Genomic DNA, 21,997 nt, shown 5'->3' with positions numbered 1-21,997 from the left:
GTTGATCACTTGAACTAAAGGGTCTGTTTCTGTGCTGTATGACTGTCTGACTTCTTCCCCTTCCCAGCTCAGGCAGACTAACTATAGCTGTTGTGTTAACCATGCTCTCATCGATCAGGGACTTAAACTGAGGACCCTTTTGATCTATTTTAAAACCGGGTAACACAACGAAGCCTCTGGGGCAGCCATTTTCTGCTCATTTTGCCATGCATCACCTCATATATGAGTTGATAAGGGAACAACACAAATACGCAGATGCAATGTCCAATCAATGACTTCCCTCATAAATCGGTGCAACTTGTCAGTGAATTACCTGAGTACCAAGCCTGGAGCAGTTGTCAGAGCACTGCATCTGTGGGAGACTGATCTAGTTGTCGTTAGAAAAGAAACATATAAAACAACAGGACGGGCTTGGTGAATTTAGTTCACCTCAATGAAACTGAACAAATGCATTTGCTCAACTTACTGGCTTATTTTAAAATAAAATCCTTCTGATACAGAATTGGCAAGTAAATGATCTGCATGAAAAGGATAAGGCTCTTTCCTTTTGATAATTGTTGTGGAAATACCATTGGAATGGCCCACTGCTGTAGTATATAATAAATGACTAATGAGGCAGGCAGGCTACTAATTGACAGACATGTGCCTGAAGAAAACTGTGAACATATTTTCAAGCGTAGGTCGATTGGAGAGGGGATGGAGTCATGCAGGGAGTGAGTTGTAGGATTCTGTGCAGATTCTGCCTGTGTGCAAACTCGGTCAAAACTGAAGCTTTTTAATGGAAGACTTGGGAAAGACACTAACCATGGGCTATTTCAGTTTTCCATGTTGGTGTGATATCCTCATTAGGAATGGTTGCAGTGGCCTATAGGTTGGATGTAAAGAGCTGTGGCCACTTTTTGAGAAGATGGTTGAGATGAATTTATAGTAATATCCCAAACAGTCTTTTCATTGGTTAATGCATCATTTCTGCTCTATTGCCCACCTGCAGAAAATGGTTAGCGCAGTTCTATTGAGACTATTCGTGAGAAATCACAAGTGCCGACTGTTTCTTGAATTACCTACCCTGACACTACACTGCCAACCGAATCCAGATGATACTTGCACCTTGCCATGTGCTACGTACATTTGAAAGGGCCTGATGCAGACTGGCAACCTGGTCCATTGTACTTTCAACAACAACAAGTTGGCAACAAAAGAACAGGCTCTGTACAAAATAGAGAAACAACATTGCCTTCTCCCCACCCACAGAGATAAAAATGGTCATAGGAGCACAAATACTTCGTACCTCACATTCCCTTGAGACGGGTCTGCTGTATGTGCACGCTGCTGTTCCATTCACCAGTACGTCCACGGTTTCTGAGTTAGTTGGCTTGTAGTCCACGTAATACTCCTGAAGGGGTGAGTTAATCTGCCTCTCACATTCCCTCTTCTTCCGACGCCTCCTCATGAGCGAACGCTGCTGCAGTTGTTTCATGCTGTCCGGGTACCTCTTCCAGGAGACGTAGATGACCAGCAGGATCATGGTGACCGAGAGGAAGAGGGCCACGCTGCCCGCGATTATCTTGTGCAAGGAGATGGGCTCCAGGTCGTGCTCTGATTCCGGGAGCGATTCATTGGTGGGGAGGCCAGTGGTGGTGGCCGTGGGTGGTGGTACACTGACGGCGCTGGTTGGTGGCGGGGCTGCCGTCTTGAGCGTGGTCCGGGTGCCAGACGGACTGCGGGTGGTGGGAGGCGGGGCCCCGGAGCAGATGGCATGGCGGTCGACTGCCTCCATGACATTCTCGCCCAGCAGTGGCTTGGGCCCTGCGCAGATCATGGCGCTGTCCACTCGGTAGCCTTGGAAGTCCTTGAGCCAGTTGACCAGCGGGCAGATGTTCCTGTTGCACTCCCAGATGTTGGACGAGAGGCTGATGGTGGTGAGTGAGGCCCATGAGCTGAGGGTCTCCTGGCTGACGGTGGTCAGCTTGTTGGAATCCAGGTGCAGGCTGTGCAGGTTGGGCACGCACTGGAAGACACCTGGCGCCACCGCCTGGATCTCGTTGCCGGACAGGTCCAGCTTCTGCAAGGAGCTCCACGTCCAGGAGATGCCCTGGCTGAAAACCCGGATCCGGTTCCACTGCAGGTAGAGGGTCCTCAGGCTGGCCAGGCGGGGGAAGTGCGCCAGGTTGACCTTGGAGAATTGGTTGTGCTCCAGGTGGAGCTCGGTGAGCTTCATGAGGCCGGCAAAGACGTTGCGTGCCAGGCTCCTCAGCCTGTTGTAGCCCAGGTCCAGGAACTCCAAGTTGCGGCAGTCCTGGAAGACCCTGACCGGGATGGCCTTGAGTGAGTTGGACCTGAGGTGGAGGCTCTGCAGCTTGCGGAGCCCCTTGAACTGGGGGGGCTGCAGGGCGTGCATCTTGTTGTAGGACAGGTCCAGGTTGCGGAGGTTGGGCACCGGGTGGAAGGTGGCGTTGGGCAGCCGGGTGATCTTGTTGGAGCTCAGGATGAGCTCCTTGAGGCGTCGGATCCCGCGGAAGGCGTCCGCGTCCACGCTGTGCACGTAGTTGTGGTCCAGGTAGAGCCAGGTGAGCTGGTTGAGGCCGGAGAACTGGTGGGCGCGCAGCGAGCGGACGCTGTTGTAGCGGAGGGACAGGCCGAGGGAGCCTGCGGAGATGTTCCGCGGGACCTGCTGCAGAGCCTGAGACTCGCAGTACACGATCTTGCCATCGCACCTGCACGTCCGGGGGCACACGCGTTCAGCACTGGACAGCGCTCCCAGCCACACCGCGGCCACACACAGCAAGGTGGCTCTCTGGCGTCTCTCCAGGTGGAAACCTGAGGGTGTGTGGGGGGAGGGGGGTGGGGAGGTGGGGAGAGGGGGGGGGGGGGGGTGGGGAAGGATGGGGGGGGGGGGGGGGAGGAAGGGGAATGGTGAAAAAGGAAAAAAAAAAGCCAGCGATTAGAGAGGGAAATTAACCAGTGAGTGACAGCGCATCAGCAGCAGAAATTGCTGGAGAAGCTCAGCAGGTCTGGCAGCCTGTGTGGAGGAAAAGCAGAGTTCCCACGGGGTGGGGGGTGGGGGGGGGGGGGGGGGGGCAATGACTGACCCTTCCTCTGCTCTTGTTTCTGATTTACAGGCGCCCGCAGTTCTCTCTCTCTCTCTCTAACCTTTTTCAAACAAAACAACAATCAGTTCAGTGGACAGTCTCCCGATTTAACCCTCCACCCCCCTCTCCCACCGACACAAACTCACCCCCAAAACCCCACCCCCGTGCGCCGCAGTCGGCCCGTTTCTTTTTCGGTGCAATAAAAACAACAGCAGCAGAACGGAAAACGTCTTGCGCTTCATTCAGGTAGCCTCCCGAACGTTCGACTGACACATTGCCTGACAGATGTCAGTGTTCATCAGTGCTCAGACCTGACGTTCAGATCCTGCCACTGGTGGCTGTGGGAGGGGTGGGGGGAGTGAAGTAGGGGGGTTTAGAGTGTGTTGGGAGGGTGGTGGGGAGGGAGAGGGAGGGTGGGCGGCGGTGAAATGAACTTAGCTTACTCACCCATCCTTTTCCTGGTCCTATTTTCCTTCCTTCTGCGTTTCCGCTTGACTCTCGCCGGTAATTCAAATGTTTACCCCCACACTCCCCCCACCCTCCCCCCCCCCAACCCAGCCAGCCACTCAAACTAAAACCCGGTTCTTCACCCCCCCCCCTCCTCCCTCCCTCCCTCCCCCCACCCCCTCCCCAACCCCCCACCCACCCAGACACACACACACACACGCGGTTCCTCAGACAGTACGCTGCATTCTAGCCTCCTGCCCGCCTCACACCAGGGGAAATCCGGGCAGACGTGAGTCCATGGCCCGACCGAAGAGCGGATGCGAGGCGGGGCGAGGCGAAGTGAGCTCCCTCTGCCTTCAAAGGTCTGGCCCGTAGCCGCCGGCCGCCCATTCCCGGCTCGGGGAAGGCTGAGCCGGGCTGCTTCCTTGGTCCATGTGAAATTACTGCTCCTCACGTTCAACCGCACTCCCCCCACCACCACCCCCAAACCCCTTCTCTCTCCCCCACCACCACCACCCCCCCCAACCCACAACCTGCCCCCCCCCCCCGTCTGTGTGTGTGCCTGTCTTCTGCTTCCAATTCCCCTCCCTCTACCCCCGTCCTCTCTCTCTCTCAGACACAGCAGTTTGTAAGTTCAGCAGTCAGGCGCGCACACATGCAGGCACACACACTCTCTCTCTTTCTCTCTCACACACACACACACGCACACACACTCACACACTCACCAACCAGTAGCCCTTCCCAAACACAGTGCGCCAACGTGTTCCAGGAGTCCGTCCTGACGCGCTGTTCTGAGACACCGTCCACCAGCCCCTCCACCCTCTCCCTCTCCCTCCCTCTCTCTCTCCGGATTTCGCAGACAGAAATGTGATCTGTGCACCACCCCAAATGTGTGTGTCTTCACAGCGCACTTTGTAGACAAGAACAGGAGCAGTGCTGGTGCTTGTGTGCGTGTGTGTTGTGGGGAGGGGTGAAAGATGTTGGTCGTGTCAGAAAAGTGACAGTTCTCGGAGTCATCTCTCACATTTCAAAGGACTATTTGTGTTTGCTGCATCCCTCCCTTTATTCAGTTTCCTGCAGAGATTTGGGGGGCCGGGGGGGGGGGGGGGAGGTCTCCTTTTGATTACGGGACCGGAGGGGAGGGGCACGGTTTATTTGTTGTCGTCCTGAGGGGGCGGTGGGGGTTTGAAAGGGTGTTCTGTGGAGTTTTGACCCAGAGAGACTCGGGGATGGGCTTTGAGGGTTGGGGGGGGGGGGGGGGTCGGGATTGTGCCTCGGGTCTGAGGAGGGAAGGGAAGATTTATAATCAGAGGAAGTGACAAGGGCGCTGAGCAAAAATCTTGTGTCTGACGGGTCTGGTGTTTTCTGGAGGCCGAGGTGTGCAAAAGACAGAAAGTGAGACAGAGAGAGAGAGAAAGACAGAGAGACATGGAGGGCGACAGGGAGAGAGGGAGGACCAAATATCATGTTTATCTTGCCGGTTCCAGTTTCCCTGATGACTTACGCTGGGGATACCACACGATCTGGGGCGACTGCTCTAGATAGGCGTACCTTGTGAACCAAATCTCCCCAGCATCCCTTCACCAAAATAAAACACCCCACCCACACCCCCGTCCCATCCCGCCCCGTCCCGCCTTCATCCCATTTATTTCAAAGAACAACTCAACCCACTTCCTTTCCAGCGCCGACACTCTTCGGATCTTAAAACTTTTTGAAAAACAAAACAAAAACAAATCTTTGATTTGTCCCTGCCTTGAGGATTATTCCATATAAATCATTTTTCACTGTAGCATTCTGTCGTTCAATTCAGCTCTTGTCTTCATTCATTTCGCAGTATGCACGCGGATGTATGATGTGTGCACTTGTGACTTTCCTATACTTTCGGGATAACTGTATGTTGTGTCTTCGAGAGTTTTAACCTGTTTCTATCCATTCATTGATCCTCAGTGCAAACTCATAAAGGGATGATAATTTAGTGGTTTTAATTATTTTTTAACCAACCGCCCCTCCTTATCGCCAATTGATCTTGAAGGTACATTAACCTCCTGGTCCCACACACACACTTATACCCAGTCCTCTCGGGTCTGGGTCCGGGTACATTACTCGTTGATCGAGCAGTTCAGGAGTTTCTGGGATGGGCGATATTGAAAGAATTGACCAGTTTTTTTTTCCCAACGAGTGATTTATTGGTTGTCCATTTCGGCGCTTCTGTCCTGGTGGTATGGCTTCAGACCCAGTGTTCACTTCTGTTGAAGGTGTGGGCAAGTTTGACGGAGAGAGAATCACGACGGTGGAGAGCAGGAGAGTTCTGATCCATGATTGTTGGGGCAAGTGGAAGGTCAGGATTATGGTTAACAGGAGGGCACTAGAACAGTGCCACCAATATCAGCCCTGGTCTGTTCCTGAGCAGATCCCCACGCCTCTATTCCGGAATTGCATTTGGAATTTTCCTCAGCGTTTATCAAAGATCACAGATTGCCCGGTAGACAGTCTATAGTGGTTGTCTTGTCTTTCCTGCCCTCACCTAGAACAGTAGTAGCACTTTATCGATACAGGCTCAGTGTTTTGGAACGTGCAGGAAAAAAGATATGTTGTTTGTTAAAAAAAAAGTCTCATATTTTTAATGTCTCAGTTGGATTCCGCAATGTTGGGAACAGGGCTGGAGCAATTTGGTTGACATCTGTTTTTTTTGGTGGGGGTGTTGTCAGGGAGATTATGAAGAAGGGAATCAATGGTAATTTAATCCTGGTAAGTGTGAGGTGTTGCAGTTTGGAAAAAGGAACAAAACAAGGGAGTACTCAGTGAATGGAAAGTGCACTACAGAAGCTCAGAAGAACAGAGGGATCTTGGGGTTCTGATTCAGAGATCACTGAAGGTGGCAGGACAGGTTAATAGGGGAGTTAAGACATAAAGGATTGCCTTTATCAGTCGTGGCACAGATTCTAAGAGCAAGGTGATCATGTTGGAGCTGTGCAGAACTTTGGTAAGGCCACAGTTGGAGTACTGCATACAATTCTTATCACTGCACTGTAGGAACCATGTGATTGCACCTGAGGGGGTGCAGAAGAAATTCATCAGCCTGTTCCCTGGGATGGAGCAGTTCAGCTGTGAACAGAGGCTGGATAAGCTCTGCTTGTTTTCTTTGGAGCAAAGTAGGCTGGAAAGGGGCTGGTGGGGAGGAACAGACAGAGGTGTGTAAGGTTATTGGGGGCGTGGACACAATGAACAGAAAGCAGCTGTTCCATCTGAGTCGTAGGGTCAAAAAGAAAGGGGTCCAGGGCATACTTCTGCAGTGCAAGGCAGGAGGCTTCAATGTGAAAATGTATTCACCCCAAGAGTAGTGGGCATCTGGAATGCAGTGGCTGGAATGGTACTTGAGGTGGGTAACCTCATAACCTTTAAAAGGTACTTGGATGAGCACTTGAAATGTTATAACATTCAAGGCTGGAAGGTGGGATGAGTGGAGGTAGGAGTGCATTTTTGGCAGAATAGAATCGATGGGCCGAGGGGCCATCAAGATTCTATTAAAATTCAACCTGCTCTTAGAGAGAGAAACAAAATGTCACTGGATGCAAGCTTTTAAGAATATAACAACCCAGAGCCTCATACCCCCAAAGCTTTCAACACACTGGACATGAATTCTCCAGCTGGCCTGTGAAAAAAAGGGGATATACAGTAATGCCCCTTTTCCTAAGTAACAACAACTATTCTGTTGCCATAGTCTTATCAGACCATCGGACTGCTGTCTCATTAGAGAGAGATAACTAATGGTGATTTAACCTGAGGGCCACCATACCTTAGGCGAGGGGAGAAGTTAAGAAAGACAGTCATTCATGGTAACCATTGAACCCACGCTGTCGGGATCACACTGCCTTGCAAACCAATTTTTTAAAAATTCATTCATGGGATATGGGTATGATTGGCTGAGCCAGCATTTATTGCCCATCCCTAATTGCAGTGGTGAGTCAACCGCATTGCTGTGGGTCGGCGGTCACCTGCAGGCCAGATCAGGTAAGGATGGCAATTTCCTTCCCTAAAGGACATTAGTGAACCAAATGGCTGTTTCTGACAATCAACATAGATTCATGGCCATCATTAGACTCTTAATTCCAGGTTTTTATTGCATTCATATTCCACCATCTGCCGTCATGTGATTTGAACCTGGGACCCCAGAACATTACTTGGGTCTCTAGATTAACGGTCCAGCGCGCATCCCCTGAATTGTTCCTCCAGCTGTGCTAAACCAATTACAACAACAATTATGGGCAATAGTCTGAGAAATCCAATTCACAAATGGAACGAGAAAGAAGGAGCAAGCTGGACACATTGGACATATGGTTACACCTTTTCACGTCTGGGAAGCAACTTGCTGCCCATTTATTAGCTGGAAATGCCAAAGGAAGGTGAGGAGTGGTGGATAGACATGACACAGTGATAACAATTTCAAATGGAGAGGCTCTCTGTGTCCTGCAAACTTTCAGGAGACAGGGAATCTCTTCCTGGCAGGGGTTCTCCAGCTCCCTAACCAGAAAATATCGGGGAGAAAAGTATGTCCTCCACAGGACTGCACTTGCCTCCAGTCCTTGGTTGCTGGAGATCAGAAAGAAGATTCATGGTTTACAAACAAGTGGAAACATACATTATGAATGTTATGGATACATTTAACAGGGGAATATTTTAATTTGTGAGTTATACAAGGAAATAAAACTGCACTGACACATGGACACCCTCGAGTACTGAAGCTCAACAGCAGCAGTGTGTGTCGCTTACAGATGCACTGTGGTAATTCTTACCCAGCACTTTCCAAACATCAGACCTCCACTATCTAGAAGGAAAAGGGCAGCAGATACATGGAAATACCACATCAGCATGCTCCCCCCTCAAGCACTCACCATCCTGACTTGGAAATAAATCACTGTTCCTTCAGTATTGCTCGGTTAAAATTCCAGAAATCCTTCTCTGCATCAAATGGACTGCATCAGTTCAAGAGGGCTATTCTCCTCTACCATCTCAAGGACAACTGGTAGAGAGGCAATAAGTGCTCACCCAGTCCGTGATGTCCACATCTCATGAGTGGATGAAAACAACATAATGGGTGCCATTTGGAATAGAAAATGTCTTAAAACAAGTAATTTCCACTGATTGAAACACTATCCCTCAATTTCTTGAGCCCTGATTCTTAAAGTTGTCACTTTGATAATAGTGGAGGTATCAAACGTTAGGAGCCTCTTGGAATTGAATGTCATCATCCTGTATCAGAAAAGAATGTCAAATTTATTCTTTTGGTGGAGACTGGAAAGAAACAAATCTATGAAGATTGGTCTAACCTAGAAACTCATTCTAAGCACCATGTTAATAAAGTTTAAGAGCATTGTGGCTATGGAACTTTGCAAGTAATTTCATTCACTGGACTGATTATTCAAAGAGTAGATGTTTTGTGCATAAGCCCTTCATCAGGATCTTATGCCTGAAACGTCAACACTCCTGCTCTTCGGATGCTGCCTGCCCTGATGTGCTTTTCCAGCACCACACTTTTCGACTCTGGTGTCCAGCATCTGCAGTACTCACTTTCTCCAGATCATTCAGAAACACAAATCAAATCCCATGATGATGACCAATGAATATAAGTTTATTCAAATCAACCTTAAAGCAGAACTTGCTGGAGAAACTCAGCAAGTCTGGCAGCATCTGTGGAAAGAAAGCGGAGTTAATGTTTCATGCCCAGTGACTGTCTTTATTTTAATTTTGGATGTTGTAGTGGGGACAAGAAGTGGTGGTTCGTGATCACAGTTACCTAATACAGGCAAGTGACAATTTGCTGAGGGGTGAGTGCACATAAATCTTTAAAATGATGAGGGTGAATAGACCAAAACTAGAGGGCATAGATTTAAGGTGAGAGGGGAAAGATTTGAAAGGGACCTGAGGGGCAACTTTGTCAGGCAGAGGGTGGTGTGTGTTGGTGGGAAGAGGGGGGGGGGGGGGGGTCGGTGGAGGTGGAGGTGGGGGAGTGGAATGAGCTGCCAGAGGAAGTGGTGGAGGATCATACAATTGCAACGCTTAAGAGGCATCCGGACAGGTATATGAATAGGAAGGGTGTAGAAGGATATGGGCCAAATGCTGGAAAATGAGATGGGATTTACATAGGATATGAGGTTGGCATGGAAAAGTTGGACCGAAGGCTCTGTTTCCATGCTGTATATCTCTACATCTCTACGATTCTATTGAGTTTGCTAAGAAGCACCAGTTTAGGAGCTCTTGTGCAATAGTAGTGACCCTACTTCTGGGCCAGGAGATCTGGTTTCAAGTCCCATCTGTTCTAGAGGTGTGCACCAACACTTTGATCACTTGGTTAGAAAATATAAAAAGAAACATATGTTCCAATGTGATACATTGGTTTATTTGGCAAATAAAAAGAATCTATGATCATTGACAGATGCAAACACTTTCGTGATTCTGAAGCTGATCTGTAGAATGAAGGAGCAGGTGCAGTGGACCCCTACGGTTTTGGAGTAGTGCATAGTACGCCCCTGATATCATGCAGTCTTTGGTGATAATAGACTTTATGTTTCCCCGAGACTGATGTTGGCGGACTCCTGGTCTTCTCCCAAGAAGGTGGTGGCTTGTTTCCATGGAATCCTCTTTCTCTTTCTCGCTCTCATTCCACCTGTCGCTTTTGATTTACCTGATGTTGGAGGCTAGTTGTCGAAACCCTCTCAACCAGTGCCCACACGCAGCTATTTATAATGCTCGGATGACCATTATCCCTCTTGCCCAACCCCTGTGAAGATTAGTCTTTGATCCTTCTAATAGCACAGAGCGCTTATTTTCCGAAACATTGCATTGATAACAGGGTAATGTGTCATCTATTATATCTTTGACATGAATTCTGACCTTGGTTATTCCTACAACCTTTACTTTGTTGCAGTGTACCAGAAATCTATTTATATTTGCAGAAGGCTTTTTACTGCTGTAACATTCAGGCTACACCGCAAAAAAAAACTAGGTGTGAAATACCAAAAGAATTTCAGCTTTAAGGAGGATCTCAACTTGGACTAAATCTAGAATATAAAAGAAAACTGGAGTTAGTCATGGAAATTATGTAACTACCAAATTTTCATTAAAAATCCCACCTGATTCACCAGTGTATGTCAGAAAGGAAATCTGCAGTTCTTACCTGTAGTGGCCAATGCATGACTCAAAACACATAGCAACATGTTTGCTCTCAAAGATATTTCTGTCAGCCTGAGGGACATTCAGGAAGGTAACTCTCCACTGCCTTCTCAAAGACATGTAGATATGGGCCACAAATGTTGGACTTTGCAGTGATGCCTGTTTCCTGTGAATGACACTGAAGGGAATGAGAAATGACCTGGATTGTTTCGTTTTACAAATTGTGTCACATTTCGTGTGAACCCATCTTTGTACCTAACCATACATGTCATAACAATGCAGCACCCAAACAGGTGCAGTCTGAGGTAGTCATGAATGCTCACTTTGTAGAACAACTCACAATCAGGCATCACCAACTCTACTTAACATAGTGGGAAATGGGGACAGCGTTAACTTTGATGAAGGTAAGGCACTTCTGAGGAAGTTGTGGCTCGGACTAAGGACTAAGCTGTTTACAGACAGGATGTCCACCATTCTGAATGCCCTTTTGTACGTCAGCTTGACTCCTGCATTGTTTTGATTTACCACACCAGGGATTAGTAAATCACAAATTAATCCTGTCCATAGTTAATTGTTTGTTGGAGAATTTGTTGAATAGCGATGGTATAAATAGTGGTAAATAATTACCTAATTTTTAGTGCTACAAACTATGGTCTGGACATACTGACAGGTACAGCTTAGAAAAAAAAATTAGTACAAACATCACATTTGCATGACTGCGGAAGAAATCTGCAATATTTATTAAACTTCCCTTCATAATTGTGCATCTAAGTCTCCAGAGATACAATTGTAACCTGCACTGACAGACCTATTGACAATCCGAGCAACAGAGTCAAAAAAACACAAATATATGCTTGAATTAGAATAATGTGATCCCTTGGAAGTTTAAACAAGTTTTTTGAAGATGGCATCACACATCCTCTTGAAAGCACCAAACAGCAATGTCAGCTCAATGCCTCTTTTTTTTTTCATTTGAATAATCTTGAAACATTTCTTTTCAGTCCTCTATCCCAGCTGTTTTATTCTCCACAAGTCATCTACTTTAACACTTTCATCTCTTAGATATCATCCTGCAGATGAGAAGCATAGTATAAGATGTTGCCCTACCATGTGACAATGACGCTAATCATCAGCCACAATTCACAATCAATCTCAACTCACTTGGAATGTACGGGATCAAGAAAATGTAGTCACCAGCAGTTAGCTTATATGTTCGCACATCCACCCATACACTGATATATGGAGACCTTCCAGTTGCAAGGCACATTTGCATTTAAAATACCACTTTGTTGTCAGGAATTATCTTCACTTGAACTATATTTGGATGAAGGCTTGCTAATACAAACAGTTTCTCAACCCACATTCAAGTTTATTTGTTTAAGTTCTGTTGAGGTTTGAATGAAGTTTTATTTCATTTTTGAAGACGCTGTTTTTTTTTAATCAATTTCCACATGTTTTGGGGGCACCTTTTGTGGACATGTTGTCATATATGAAAGGAGAGAAGCCGTGCAGTCAACCACTGAGAATGCACGACAGCATTGGTAGTTAAAGTGGAATGGCTAGGTATCCAAGTAAGAAAGTTACTGAGAAGGCAGTACTGTCCTGGTAATATCATGAGGCTCGCAATTCAGGACACCAGGTAAATGCTTTGGGTTTTGTTTTGGGATGGTATTCCGATGGTGGAGTGATAGTGTTCCTACGTCTGAGGCAGAAAGCCCAGGTTCAATTCCTATGTCCACCAGAGGTGTGTAATAACATTTCTGAATTTGATGATTAGAAAGTATCCACGAAAGTAAAGTTGAAAAAAATTGCATTTCTATAGCATCTTTGAGAATCTCAGGGTGTCTGACAGCGCTCTTCAGCCGATACAGGTATTTTTGATTTAGAATGATGACTGTCAGAAATGTGGCAACCCCTTTACACACAGCAAGAACCAACCAAAAGATAATGATGTGCAGACCAATTAATCCGATTCAGTGATGCTACTGAAGGGGAAAGAGTGGGCAGGACTCCTCACGTAAAAGTCCCCCAGCTCCCCTATGAATCTTCAGTGAAGAGTAGGTTGCCCTTAGAGGTCAGACTGAGCTATTGTCTGGACCGCTCCAATGAGATGCCAACTTTTGATTGTTTGCTCAAGGGCTCTTGATTGGGTGGGAGCCTGGACTTTCAGTTATGAGGAAGGATCACTGACCCGAAACGTTAACTGTGATTTCTCTGCATGGATGCTGCCGGACCTGCTGAGCTTTTCCAGCAACTTCTGTTTTTGCTTCTGATGTATAGCATCCGCAGTTCTTTTGGTTTATATTCTGTAAAATTTGGAAGGCTGCCGCTGGAATGGTTTCCAGAATTAGGGGTGGCAGTTGAGTGGAGAAACATGCATCATTGTCCTGTGATCACAAAAGGCTGGGGAGATTTGATGGAGATGTTTGCAACTATAAATCAGTTAAGCAGTGACCCTTCAACAACTTGTTCTAGAGCAGTTGGGGCTTGAACCCCATACACTTGGCTCAGAGGTAGGGACTGCCACTGTTCCAGAAGACACCTGTCTATGGGTTGGCTGTTGAATATTCCTTCTGACTCAATTTCCTTGGACAATGACCTCATCATGGTGGGATTTGAAACCATTGATCAGTAAATTAATGTGCATTCATATTTTATAACTAAGGTTGTTCCTACTTATTTAAAATGATACATCAGAGGCAAATAATTAATCCATGCCAAAACAAAACATAAATATTTTCATCTTACAAGCAGTCAATATGTAATGGAGGATTTGAGAAATAAAAAGTATACTGGATTATATTTCACTGGAGCAGAGCGGGTTGAGAGGTGAATGAGAAGGGTCTTTTCCCAAGGATAGGGGAGTTCAAAACTAGGAGGGGTGGGGGGTGGCATGTTTTTAAGATGAGAAGAATTTAAAAAGGACATGAGAGACAACTTGTTTTACACAGAGGGTGCTTCATGTGTGGAATGACTTGCCAGAGGAAGTGATGGGTGTGGGCACAGTTACAATGTTTAAAAGACATTTGGATAAGTTCATGAACAGGAAATGTTTGGAGAGATATGGGCCTAGTGCAGGCCTTTGGGACCAGTTCACTTTGGGATTATGGCTGAAAATGTGTTGCTGGAAAAGCGCAGTAGGTCAGGCAGCATCCAAGGAATTATGGTCAGCATGGACTGGTTGGACTGAACAGTCTGTTTCAGTTCTTCATAACTCTATGACAGGGGAGCACTTCTTTGAGACATTATGGCATGTTTGATTAAATTATTGCAATCATCTTTTGGGAAACTAATAATAGGTTGATCTGAAAGCAGTAACACAAATCATGCTTATCATGGATCAAGATGACACCAACACAAGATGGCTCTTAGTGAGCCCACTGCAGAATGTCTTATCTCCTTTTTCCTCTAATCGTTTTGCACTTTTAAACCTCAATTCTAAGTCTGTCACCTTTAGCAGCCATAACTTTGTATTCCTCGCACTGTTCTACCAGCCTATGATCTTTGTATGGCATGACCTGTCTGTACAGCATGCAGAACAAAACTTTTCATTGTCCCAAGGCATATGTGACAATAATAAATCAAACCAAAGCATGCTGCACCAAACCATGTTGCACTGTTCTGTGCAGATAAAATGTGTAGAGAGGTATCCCCCACTGTCAGAAGGATGTTGTGAAACTTGAGAGGGTTCAGAAAATATTGACTAGGATGTTGCCGGGGTTGGAGAATTTGAGCTATAGGGAGAGGCTGAATAGGCTGGGACTGTTTTCTCCGGAGGGTCGAAGCTGAGGGGTGACCTTCGAGAGATTTAGAAAATCATGAAGGGCATGGATAGAATAAATTGACAAGGTCTTTTCCCTGGGTTGGGAGAGTCCAGAACTAGAGGGCATAGGTTTGTGGTGAGAGGGGAAAGATTTTCAAGGGACCTAAGGGGCAACTTTTTCACACAGAGGGTGGTACATATATGGAATGAGCTGCCAGCGGAAGTGGCGGAGGCTGGTACAATTGCAACATTTAAAAGGCATCTATATGGGTATATGAATAGGAAGGGTTTGGAGGGATATGGGCCAAATGCTGACAAATGGGGCAAGATTAATTTAGGCTATCTGGTCAGCATGGACGACTTGGACTGAAGGGTCTGTTTCTGTGCTGTACATCTCTATGACTCTATGTCTCGTATCATGTGTGACATGACCCAGGTGATGGAGTTGGAGCCGTTTCACTGTGCAGATGTTGGCTGGGGTGAGAACCACTGGTTCAGACTGAAAGCCTTCCCCCCAATTTTCAGTGGGGTGGATGATGAGTTGGGAGATGATTAGCAACTCCAGGTGAGGACTGAGGAATTCATACAGAACCCAAAGGAGGGCAAGCTCAATTAATTATTCTTCAAAAGAACACGACTTGAGGGGCCGAATGTCCTCCCGCAGTTGTACTTTTTCGCCTGCTCTATTCTGCAGTCCTATCCGTTCCCTAGATTTAGTAAATGGTCCTGCGATGCATTGAATAATCAGAGGTCTGACTTTCTGTCGGGCCCTGATTTCCCTCTCTTGCCTCTGTCACTGCAGAATGATGGTCACTCAGATCGCTCTTGAGTGAAACAAAACAACACGGAAGAACTGCGGATGTTGTGCAAAATCAGAAACCCAGACCAGGAATTGTCGGTAAAGCTCAGCAAGGGGGAGAAATCAGAGTTCAGGGTTTCGGGTCGAGTGACCCTTCCTCAGAACTCTGAGCCGCCCCGAGGAGAGTGGGGACAGTGTTTGGGAACTCCCATGAGTTAAACAGGCCCCCTTCCATGTTCGGCAAGATGAGGAGAGACAAAATGCTGGTCCTGCCGATCACGTGGCTGATCAAAATTGAAGTGCTGGAGAATGGGGGAAGAGAAGCAAAAATAAAAAGTGGTCTGAGACTCAACTGACTTTGGGGGAGTTTTTTTTTGTGTGTGTGTGGAGGGGCCACGCTTGCTGGGGAAAGGTCTGTGCAGGGAGTTTTGTTCGCTGTCCGTTTGGGAGAAGATGGCACACACATAACACACACATGAGTAATTATCTCCCCGATTTTCAGCTTCTCCGGGGGAGCGTTGATTCTTGACAGCTCGTGTTTGCCTTGAAGTGAAAACTCCGTTTGCAACTTTGGTGGGCTGTGGCCGAGACTCAGCGCCCACCGTGCGCCACTCAGCTCACTGTCGCTGAAATGGACATACTGACGGGAAGCTGGTCAGCAAATGAATGATATCTGAATCAGTTAACTGGGCTAATGCTGGCGGCGAAACCATCTTTCTCTGGTCATACATAGCGGTGACAAAACGGACTGGCATGGTGTCGGATTCAGTGTCCGATGTCGCATTATGATACTGGCGCAGGAGCTGGGGTGGGTGGCCAGCGTGTTAGGGGTTAAAAATATTTACACGGCTCTTAACTTCGCGTTGGACTCGAGAGGTTCCTTTTCACCTTGATTTTCCCCCGACTTATTGATCCTGCTCCACAGCGTTTCCGCAGAAATGACGAGTTCATTTGGAAGAAGACGACGAGCGCATAACACAGGCGAGCAATTAATCTCGCCGATTTGTTAAAAACCATTTCCTCGCACACAGCAGAGGATGAGCCATACGCGGCAGTGACAATGAGTCTCCACGAATGTCACTTGGTGTCGCTTCAAATGGGGCATGAAATCACGGGGAATTTCTTAATGCGCGTTTTGGAAATTAAAAAGAAAATGATAAAAAGAGTTCATTGCCTCTGCTGTGTTGTGTGGGAGGAATGAGAAACTGAGTGCATGCGCAGTGTTACCCAACTCTCCTTTTTCAGTTCCTCCTTCTTCCCGTGTGTGTTGGGATTTGTGTGTTTGCTGGTCCCCTCCGCTAGGGCTCTGCGCCCACCTTCTGAATCAGGGCATTGACTTACACCAGGGAGTTGTGATTGGGTCAGTTTTGGTCGCCACCCAGTGTTCAGTTGCTCTGGTTTTCCAGCTGTATGGGTTGGTGAGGGTGGTGTGGTGGGTGACCAGTTTTGGGTGTTGCAGGGCAGTGTTTGACTCATCAGGTCAGTTGCTGCTGACCATCAACAGGAATGCTGACTGTTGATCCTTGACCAATGAGCCCTGAGATCTGACGACTTGGCACCAACAAGGAATTGAGGTGACCCTTAACTTGGCTCAGTGGACAGCGGTCTCTTACCACCCTCTGAGGAAAAGAGCAGGAAATAACTAATCGCCACAGGAAATGACACCACCGACCCCAGGAAACCTAAACATATAAATAGAAAGCGGGTCACTAGCACCAGTGCTTCACCAGAGGCTCACTGATGATGTTACCTGGTATGGTGACGAAACGTCTGAAAACAAACCTTCCAGCTCAGCGAGCAAAATTACATCCAGTGCTCTCACCCCTGAGTCAGAAGAGAAGATTTAAAGAAAAAAATGCCCAAGGCATGCGCATTATGGAAAGCAAGAGAGAATGTGTATTTGCTTGATGTCTTTCTGGATGCCACGACCAATGAAGTGCTTCTTGAACTGCAGTGGAAGCAGAAAGCACAGCAACCAAATTCAGAAAACCCCAAGAAATAGGAACCCAGTAGATGACATTGGCTGAAAGATCATTATTGACCAAGGACACTGGGTGGGGTGTGCCCTAACATCTTTGGAATAATGTCACAGAACAGATTACGCGTGCCTGAGAAGGCAGAGTCAGCCTCTGTTTAACAGAACAGCATCATGAACAAAGCAGCACACCCTAAGATTTGCCTGAGCATTTCACTGAACTGTACTGTCAGGGATTGTTGATGTCGCACTGAGAGATTGTTTTGCCATCTTTGGGAAGAAATGTCATGTTCAGGCTTTGTTTAATTTCAAGGGGGCATTGAAGACCCCAGTGACAGAAGTGCAGGTAGTTATACCAATGTAGCTACAGCATGTCTCCCTCAAGTAATATTCACTCCACCTCAAAATAAATAACAAATCAGCATGATGTGCTTTCCACATTGCATTGCTGGAAGCCTGTTGTGCACAAAATTTAGGTTTATTTGCTGAAATAATAACAGTCCCCACACTTTAGGCTCAAGTGGGATGTTTGGAATAGGCCTGACGTAACAGTATGAAATGCTTTGACTCTGTCTGGCTTATCAGGCTTGGGGTTACATCATAGAAATGTTTCCAACAGCCACCAGAGACTGACAGTAGTGTTCAATGCATTATAATACCTTATCTATGGTATTGAATATTTGTGCAGTTTCCTTTCCATCTTTGACTGTTGATCAAAAGTGTGGCACAAATCCAGAAAAATAATTTAGGATGCACTGAAGAATTACTATTTATCTTTATCTGTGCTGTCCCCCCTCCTTATGGCAAGGCTCTCACTATCCAGATTGGTTTGTAGTGCCAAGCAATTGGACATTGTAATGTGAGTGAATCAGAGTCATGACAGCTGTAGTAACATTTATGCACTTGTGTGCTATCAAGCTGCACAGAGAACAGAAATGTTTCCACTTTTTGTAGGTGTGGAAAGTGACAGTTTCTCATCTCCCTCTCCATTGCTCATGAGTCAGAATTAGTTTTACCGCATTAGTTTTTCAGCGCTCCCACTCACCACCACCCTTCCCACCCCCACCCACTTCTCTTTTAGTGAACCTATCAACATAATTCGCCCATCTTTCATGTGTGAGTCTGGGCAATGCAGAAAGATGATCTTTCCGTCTTGCTTTTATCCATCAATTGGCGTGATTTTCTGTGAACTTTTGGGGGCAGGAAAACTCCCTTTGCAATCCCAAGCTGCGAAGACCAGTTTGGGAGTCCCATTGCACATATCTGAGGTGAGATGATGTGACACACAACTGGTGTTTCACCTGCACACTTCTACATTTTCACTTTGGGATACCGAAATACGTAATGCCCATTACTACTGCTGAATTTGCTGAAATCATTGAGGACATCTTGGGTTGATTCGCTGCCAGCGTCTTCTTCCGAATATGAGTACGTTATTGGGAAAGAATACTCACAATACACATTGGGCAGAAGATAGGCTCAGTCTCAGTTAAAGATGTTAATTACCTATTACTTAATATCTAGTTACATTGATTATTGTATTCTTTGTTTCACTTTGCGATGGTGTGTATGGTCATTGTGTGATTTTCATGTTGAGCATGGAAAGAAGACCTATTGGAAACCTAAGGGATGAAGATGCCAACTTGGTTTGATTGATGTTTTGACTGCTCCTCAGTGTAAATATTTGGACTAACCATGATGAAGCCTGATGAAGAGCTCCGTCAGTTGGATACAGTTCACGTCAGGTGATAGTAGTTCCTATAAGAATGCAGGTTCATTTTGCAGACAGTCAACTAACACTAAATGTCCTGCTTTCCCATTGTGCAATACACTGACAAGAAAATTCACTTTCACTTTATTCTGAAAAATAATTAGAATTGATCACCAAGGACACTGGGGGGATGTACCCTAACATCTTTGGAATAATGTCATAGAACAGTTTACGTATGCCTGAGAAGGCAGAGTCAGCCTCTGTTTGACAGAACAGCATCATGAGCAAAGCAGCACACCCTAAGATTTGCCTGAGCATTTCACTGAATTTTGCTGTGAGACTTTGTCAATGTAGCACTGAGGGATTGTTTCGCCCATTCTTGGGAAGAAATGTCATGTTCTTACAGAAATAATTAGCAAAGCGGTAAAGCTGTATCGTGAGGATTCAAACATGCCAAAGTGTCATATCACAGTGGATGGAGGCTACCACATACAGGTAAAGAAAGGAATAGACATTTGTCCTCATGTTTCCAATTCTTTCAAGGGCAGTGGAACATTATAGGAGGAACATTTTTCTGTAGATACACTTAATGGTAAGGTCCTAGGGAGTGTTGCTGAACAAAGAGACCTTGGAGTGCAGGTTCATACCTCCTTGAAACTGGAGTCTCAAGTGGATAGGATAGTGAAAAAGACGTTTGGTATGCTTTCCTTTATTGGTCAGAGTATTGAGTACAGGAGTTGGGAGGTCATGTTGCGGCTGTACAGGACATTGGTTAAGCCACTTGGAATATTGCATGCAATTCTGGTCTCCTTCCTATTGGAAAGATGTTGTGAAACTTGAAAGGGTTCAGAAAAGATTTACAAGGATGTTGCCAGGGTTGGAGGATTTGAGCTATAGGAAGAGGCTGAACAGGTTGGGGCTGTTTTCCCTGGAGCGTCGGAGGCTGATGGGTGACCTTATAGAGGTTTACAAAATTATGAGGGGCCTGGATAGGGTAAATAGACAAAGTCTTTTCCCTGGGGTGGGGGAGTCCAGTACTAGAGGGCATAGGTTTAGGGTGAGAGGGGAAAGATATAAAAGGGACCGAAGCGGCAACTTTTTCACACAGAGGGTGGTACAGGTATGGAATGAGCTTCCAGAGGAAGTGGTGGAGGCTGGTACAATTGCAACATTTAAGAGGCATTTGGATGGGTATATGAATAGGAAGGGTTTGGAGGGATATGGGCCGGGTGCTGGCAGGTGGGACTAGATTGGGTTGGGATATCTGGTTGGCATGGACAGGTTGGACTGAAGGGTCTGTTTCCATGCTGTACATCTCTATGACTCAGTGACTCTTTGACTTAGAGCATTGGTGAGACTGCATCTGGGAGTTTGTATCATTTTGGTCACCTTGTATGATAAATTATATCATTGTTTCAGAATCAGTTCATAGGTGGTTTACTTGGTTCATTCCTGGAATGAAGTGCTTGTCTAACACACAAAAGGTCAAGGTTTGAGCAAGATCCATTGGAATTTAGAAAAATTGCAAATGATCTTACGGTAACTTAGAAAATTTCAAGAGGACTGGTTAAGCTTGATACCAGGGAAGATATTCCCTGGTGTGAGTGAGACTAAAACTAAGAGACCCAGTTTGAGAAGACAAGGTCTCCCTTTTAAGAAAAAGGTGAGGGGAATTTTTTGCATGTTGTTCACATTTGGAATTCTCAAGAGTTAGTGGAGGTTGCATCTTGATATTTCTTCAGGGCTGACTGAATGAGACAGATTTTTGATACACCAGGGAGAAAAGGGTTCAGGAGCATAGATAGGAAAGTGGAACTGAAACCCCTAGCAGTGTCAGTATGGATTTAAGCCAATTGGTGAGACAGAAACCAGCACAAGATTCTTTGTGATTCAGTTTAATGAACCACTCAGTCTCATGGCTCCATTTGGACTTGTTCCCCATTTGTAGACATTTTCAAATCAATCTGTTTGCATGTGTTTTTTTCTGGAGCAAATAGGACTTGAACCCAGGCCTCCTGGGTCAAAGGTAGGAACACCACCACAAGACCAAAAGAGTCCCTTATGTTCTTTTCTTTGTATCCGGAAGTGCTGTTCCACTGAACTGAACGTTTTTCTTTACCAGAAAATTCCCTGTTTTTGTTTTTTTCATCAGTTAACCACCACCAGTAAATTGCTGATGTTTTCCAACTTATGTGCAAAATCCATTCAGGGCAATGCAGATCATCATAAGGAGAGAGGGAGGGAGGGGGTTAATTTCCCCCTATGTCCCAAGATGCATAGGTTGAGTGGATTGGCCATGCTAAATTACCCACAGTGTCAAGGATATGCTGGCTAGGTGGATTTGCCCTGGGAAATCAGGGTAACAGGGATAGCTAGGGGGTTGGATCTGGGTGGGATGCTCTTTGGAGGGCCAGTGTGGACTTGATAGGCTGAATGGCCTGCTTCCACATGGTAGGGATTCTATTGTTCTATGGAATACAGACGATGAATTGATCATTTAACTACAAGCACCTGCTTAACTGCTCCTGACATTAACAACGAGATCCTATCATAATCTTATTAAATGGTGAGTCAAGTTTGATGGGCTAGATGACCTTGTCCCTTTCCAATAAAATGTTCATAATAAGAAAAATATAATTTTTTTTAAATGACCAGGAGATTTAGAATCTCCTCAGTGGAGGACTGACTCTGAGCTGACTGGCCACACTGCTAGTGTTACTGTGGGGAACAGTTCTCTTAGTTTTCCCTTTTTTTGTGTTTTTAAAAAAAGAGAGCAATAAAATGTTCATAATATGAGAGTCGGGTGAACCAAGGTTCAATCGAAACTTCTGAATGCATTTGCTGCTTTAAGTTTCTCCTTGCCCAGACATGTGACAAGTTTTACGACTTCACTAAACTATTATAAATGATGATGCCTTGACTATTTCTTCCCCTGCTCCTTTGAGTATATTAGGATGGAATCCATTCAAACGCAGAATCTTATCTTTTCCCAGTAATTATTCAATACTCATGCTGTCTCATTGTCATTGCCTGTACTTTAATC

General features: G+C 46.1%; 1 protein-coding gene across 2 annotated transcripts in view; it reads right to left on the bottom strand.

Annotated features, from left to right (window-relative positions):
* LOC122542971 (leucine-rich repeat transmembrane neuronal protein 4-like) overlaps nt 1–3,635 on the bottom strand; it is a 183,205-nt gene extending 179,570 nt beyond the window's left edge. For both annotated transcript variants that reach the window (XM_087984191.1, XM_087984192.1), the window contains exons 1-2: nt 3,537–3,635; nt 1,289–2,817 (exon numbers count right to left, since the gene is read on the bottom strand). In XM_087984191.1, coding sequence (XP_087840317.1) covers nt 1,289–2,817; nt 3,537–3,540 — 1,533 coding nt within the window. In that variant the 5' untranslated portion in view covers nt 3,541–3,635. The remainder of the gene's footprint in view (nt 1–1,288; nt 2,818–3,536) is intronic.
* Between the last annotated feature and the right edge of the window lie 18,362 nt (nt 3,636–21,997).

This window comes from Chiloscyllium plagiosum, unplaced genomic scaffold (genome assembly GCF_037043375.1).
Source record: "Chiloscyllium plagiosum isolate Xiang-an unplaced genomic scaffold, Cpla_swu_hap1 HiC_scaffold_48, whole genome shotgun sequence".
Lineage (NCBI taxonomy): Eukaryota > Metazoa > Chordata > Chondrichthyes > Orectolobiformes > Hemiscylliidae > Chiloscyllium > Chiloscyllium plagiosum.
Note: the sequence above shows the minus strand (reverse complement) of the source record. Positions and strands in the feature narration are given on the sequence as shown.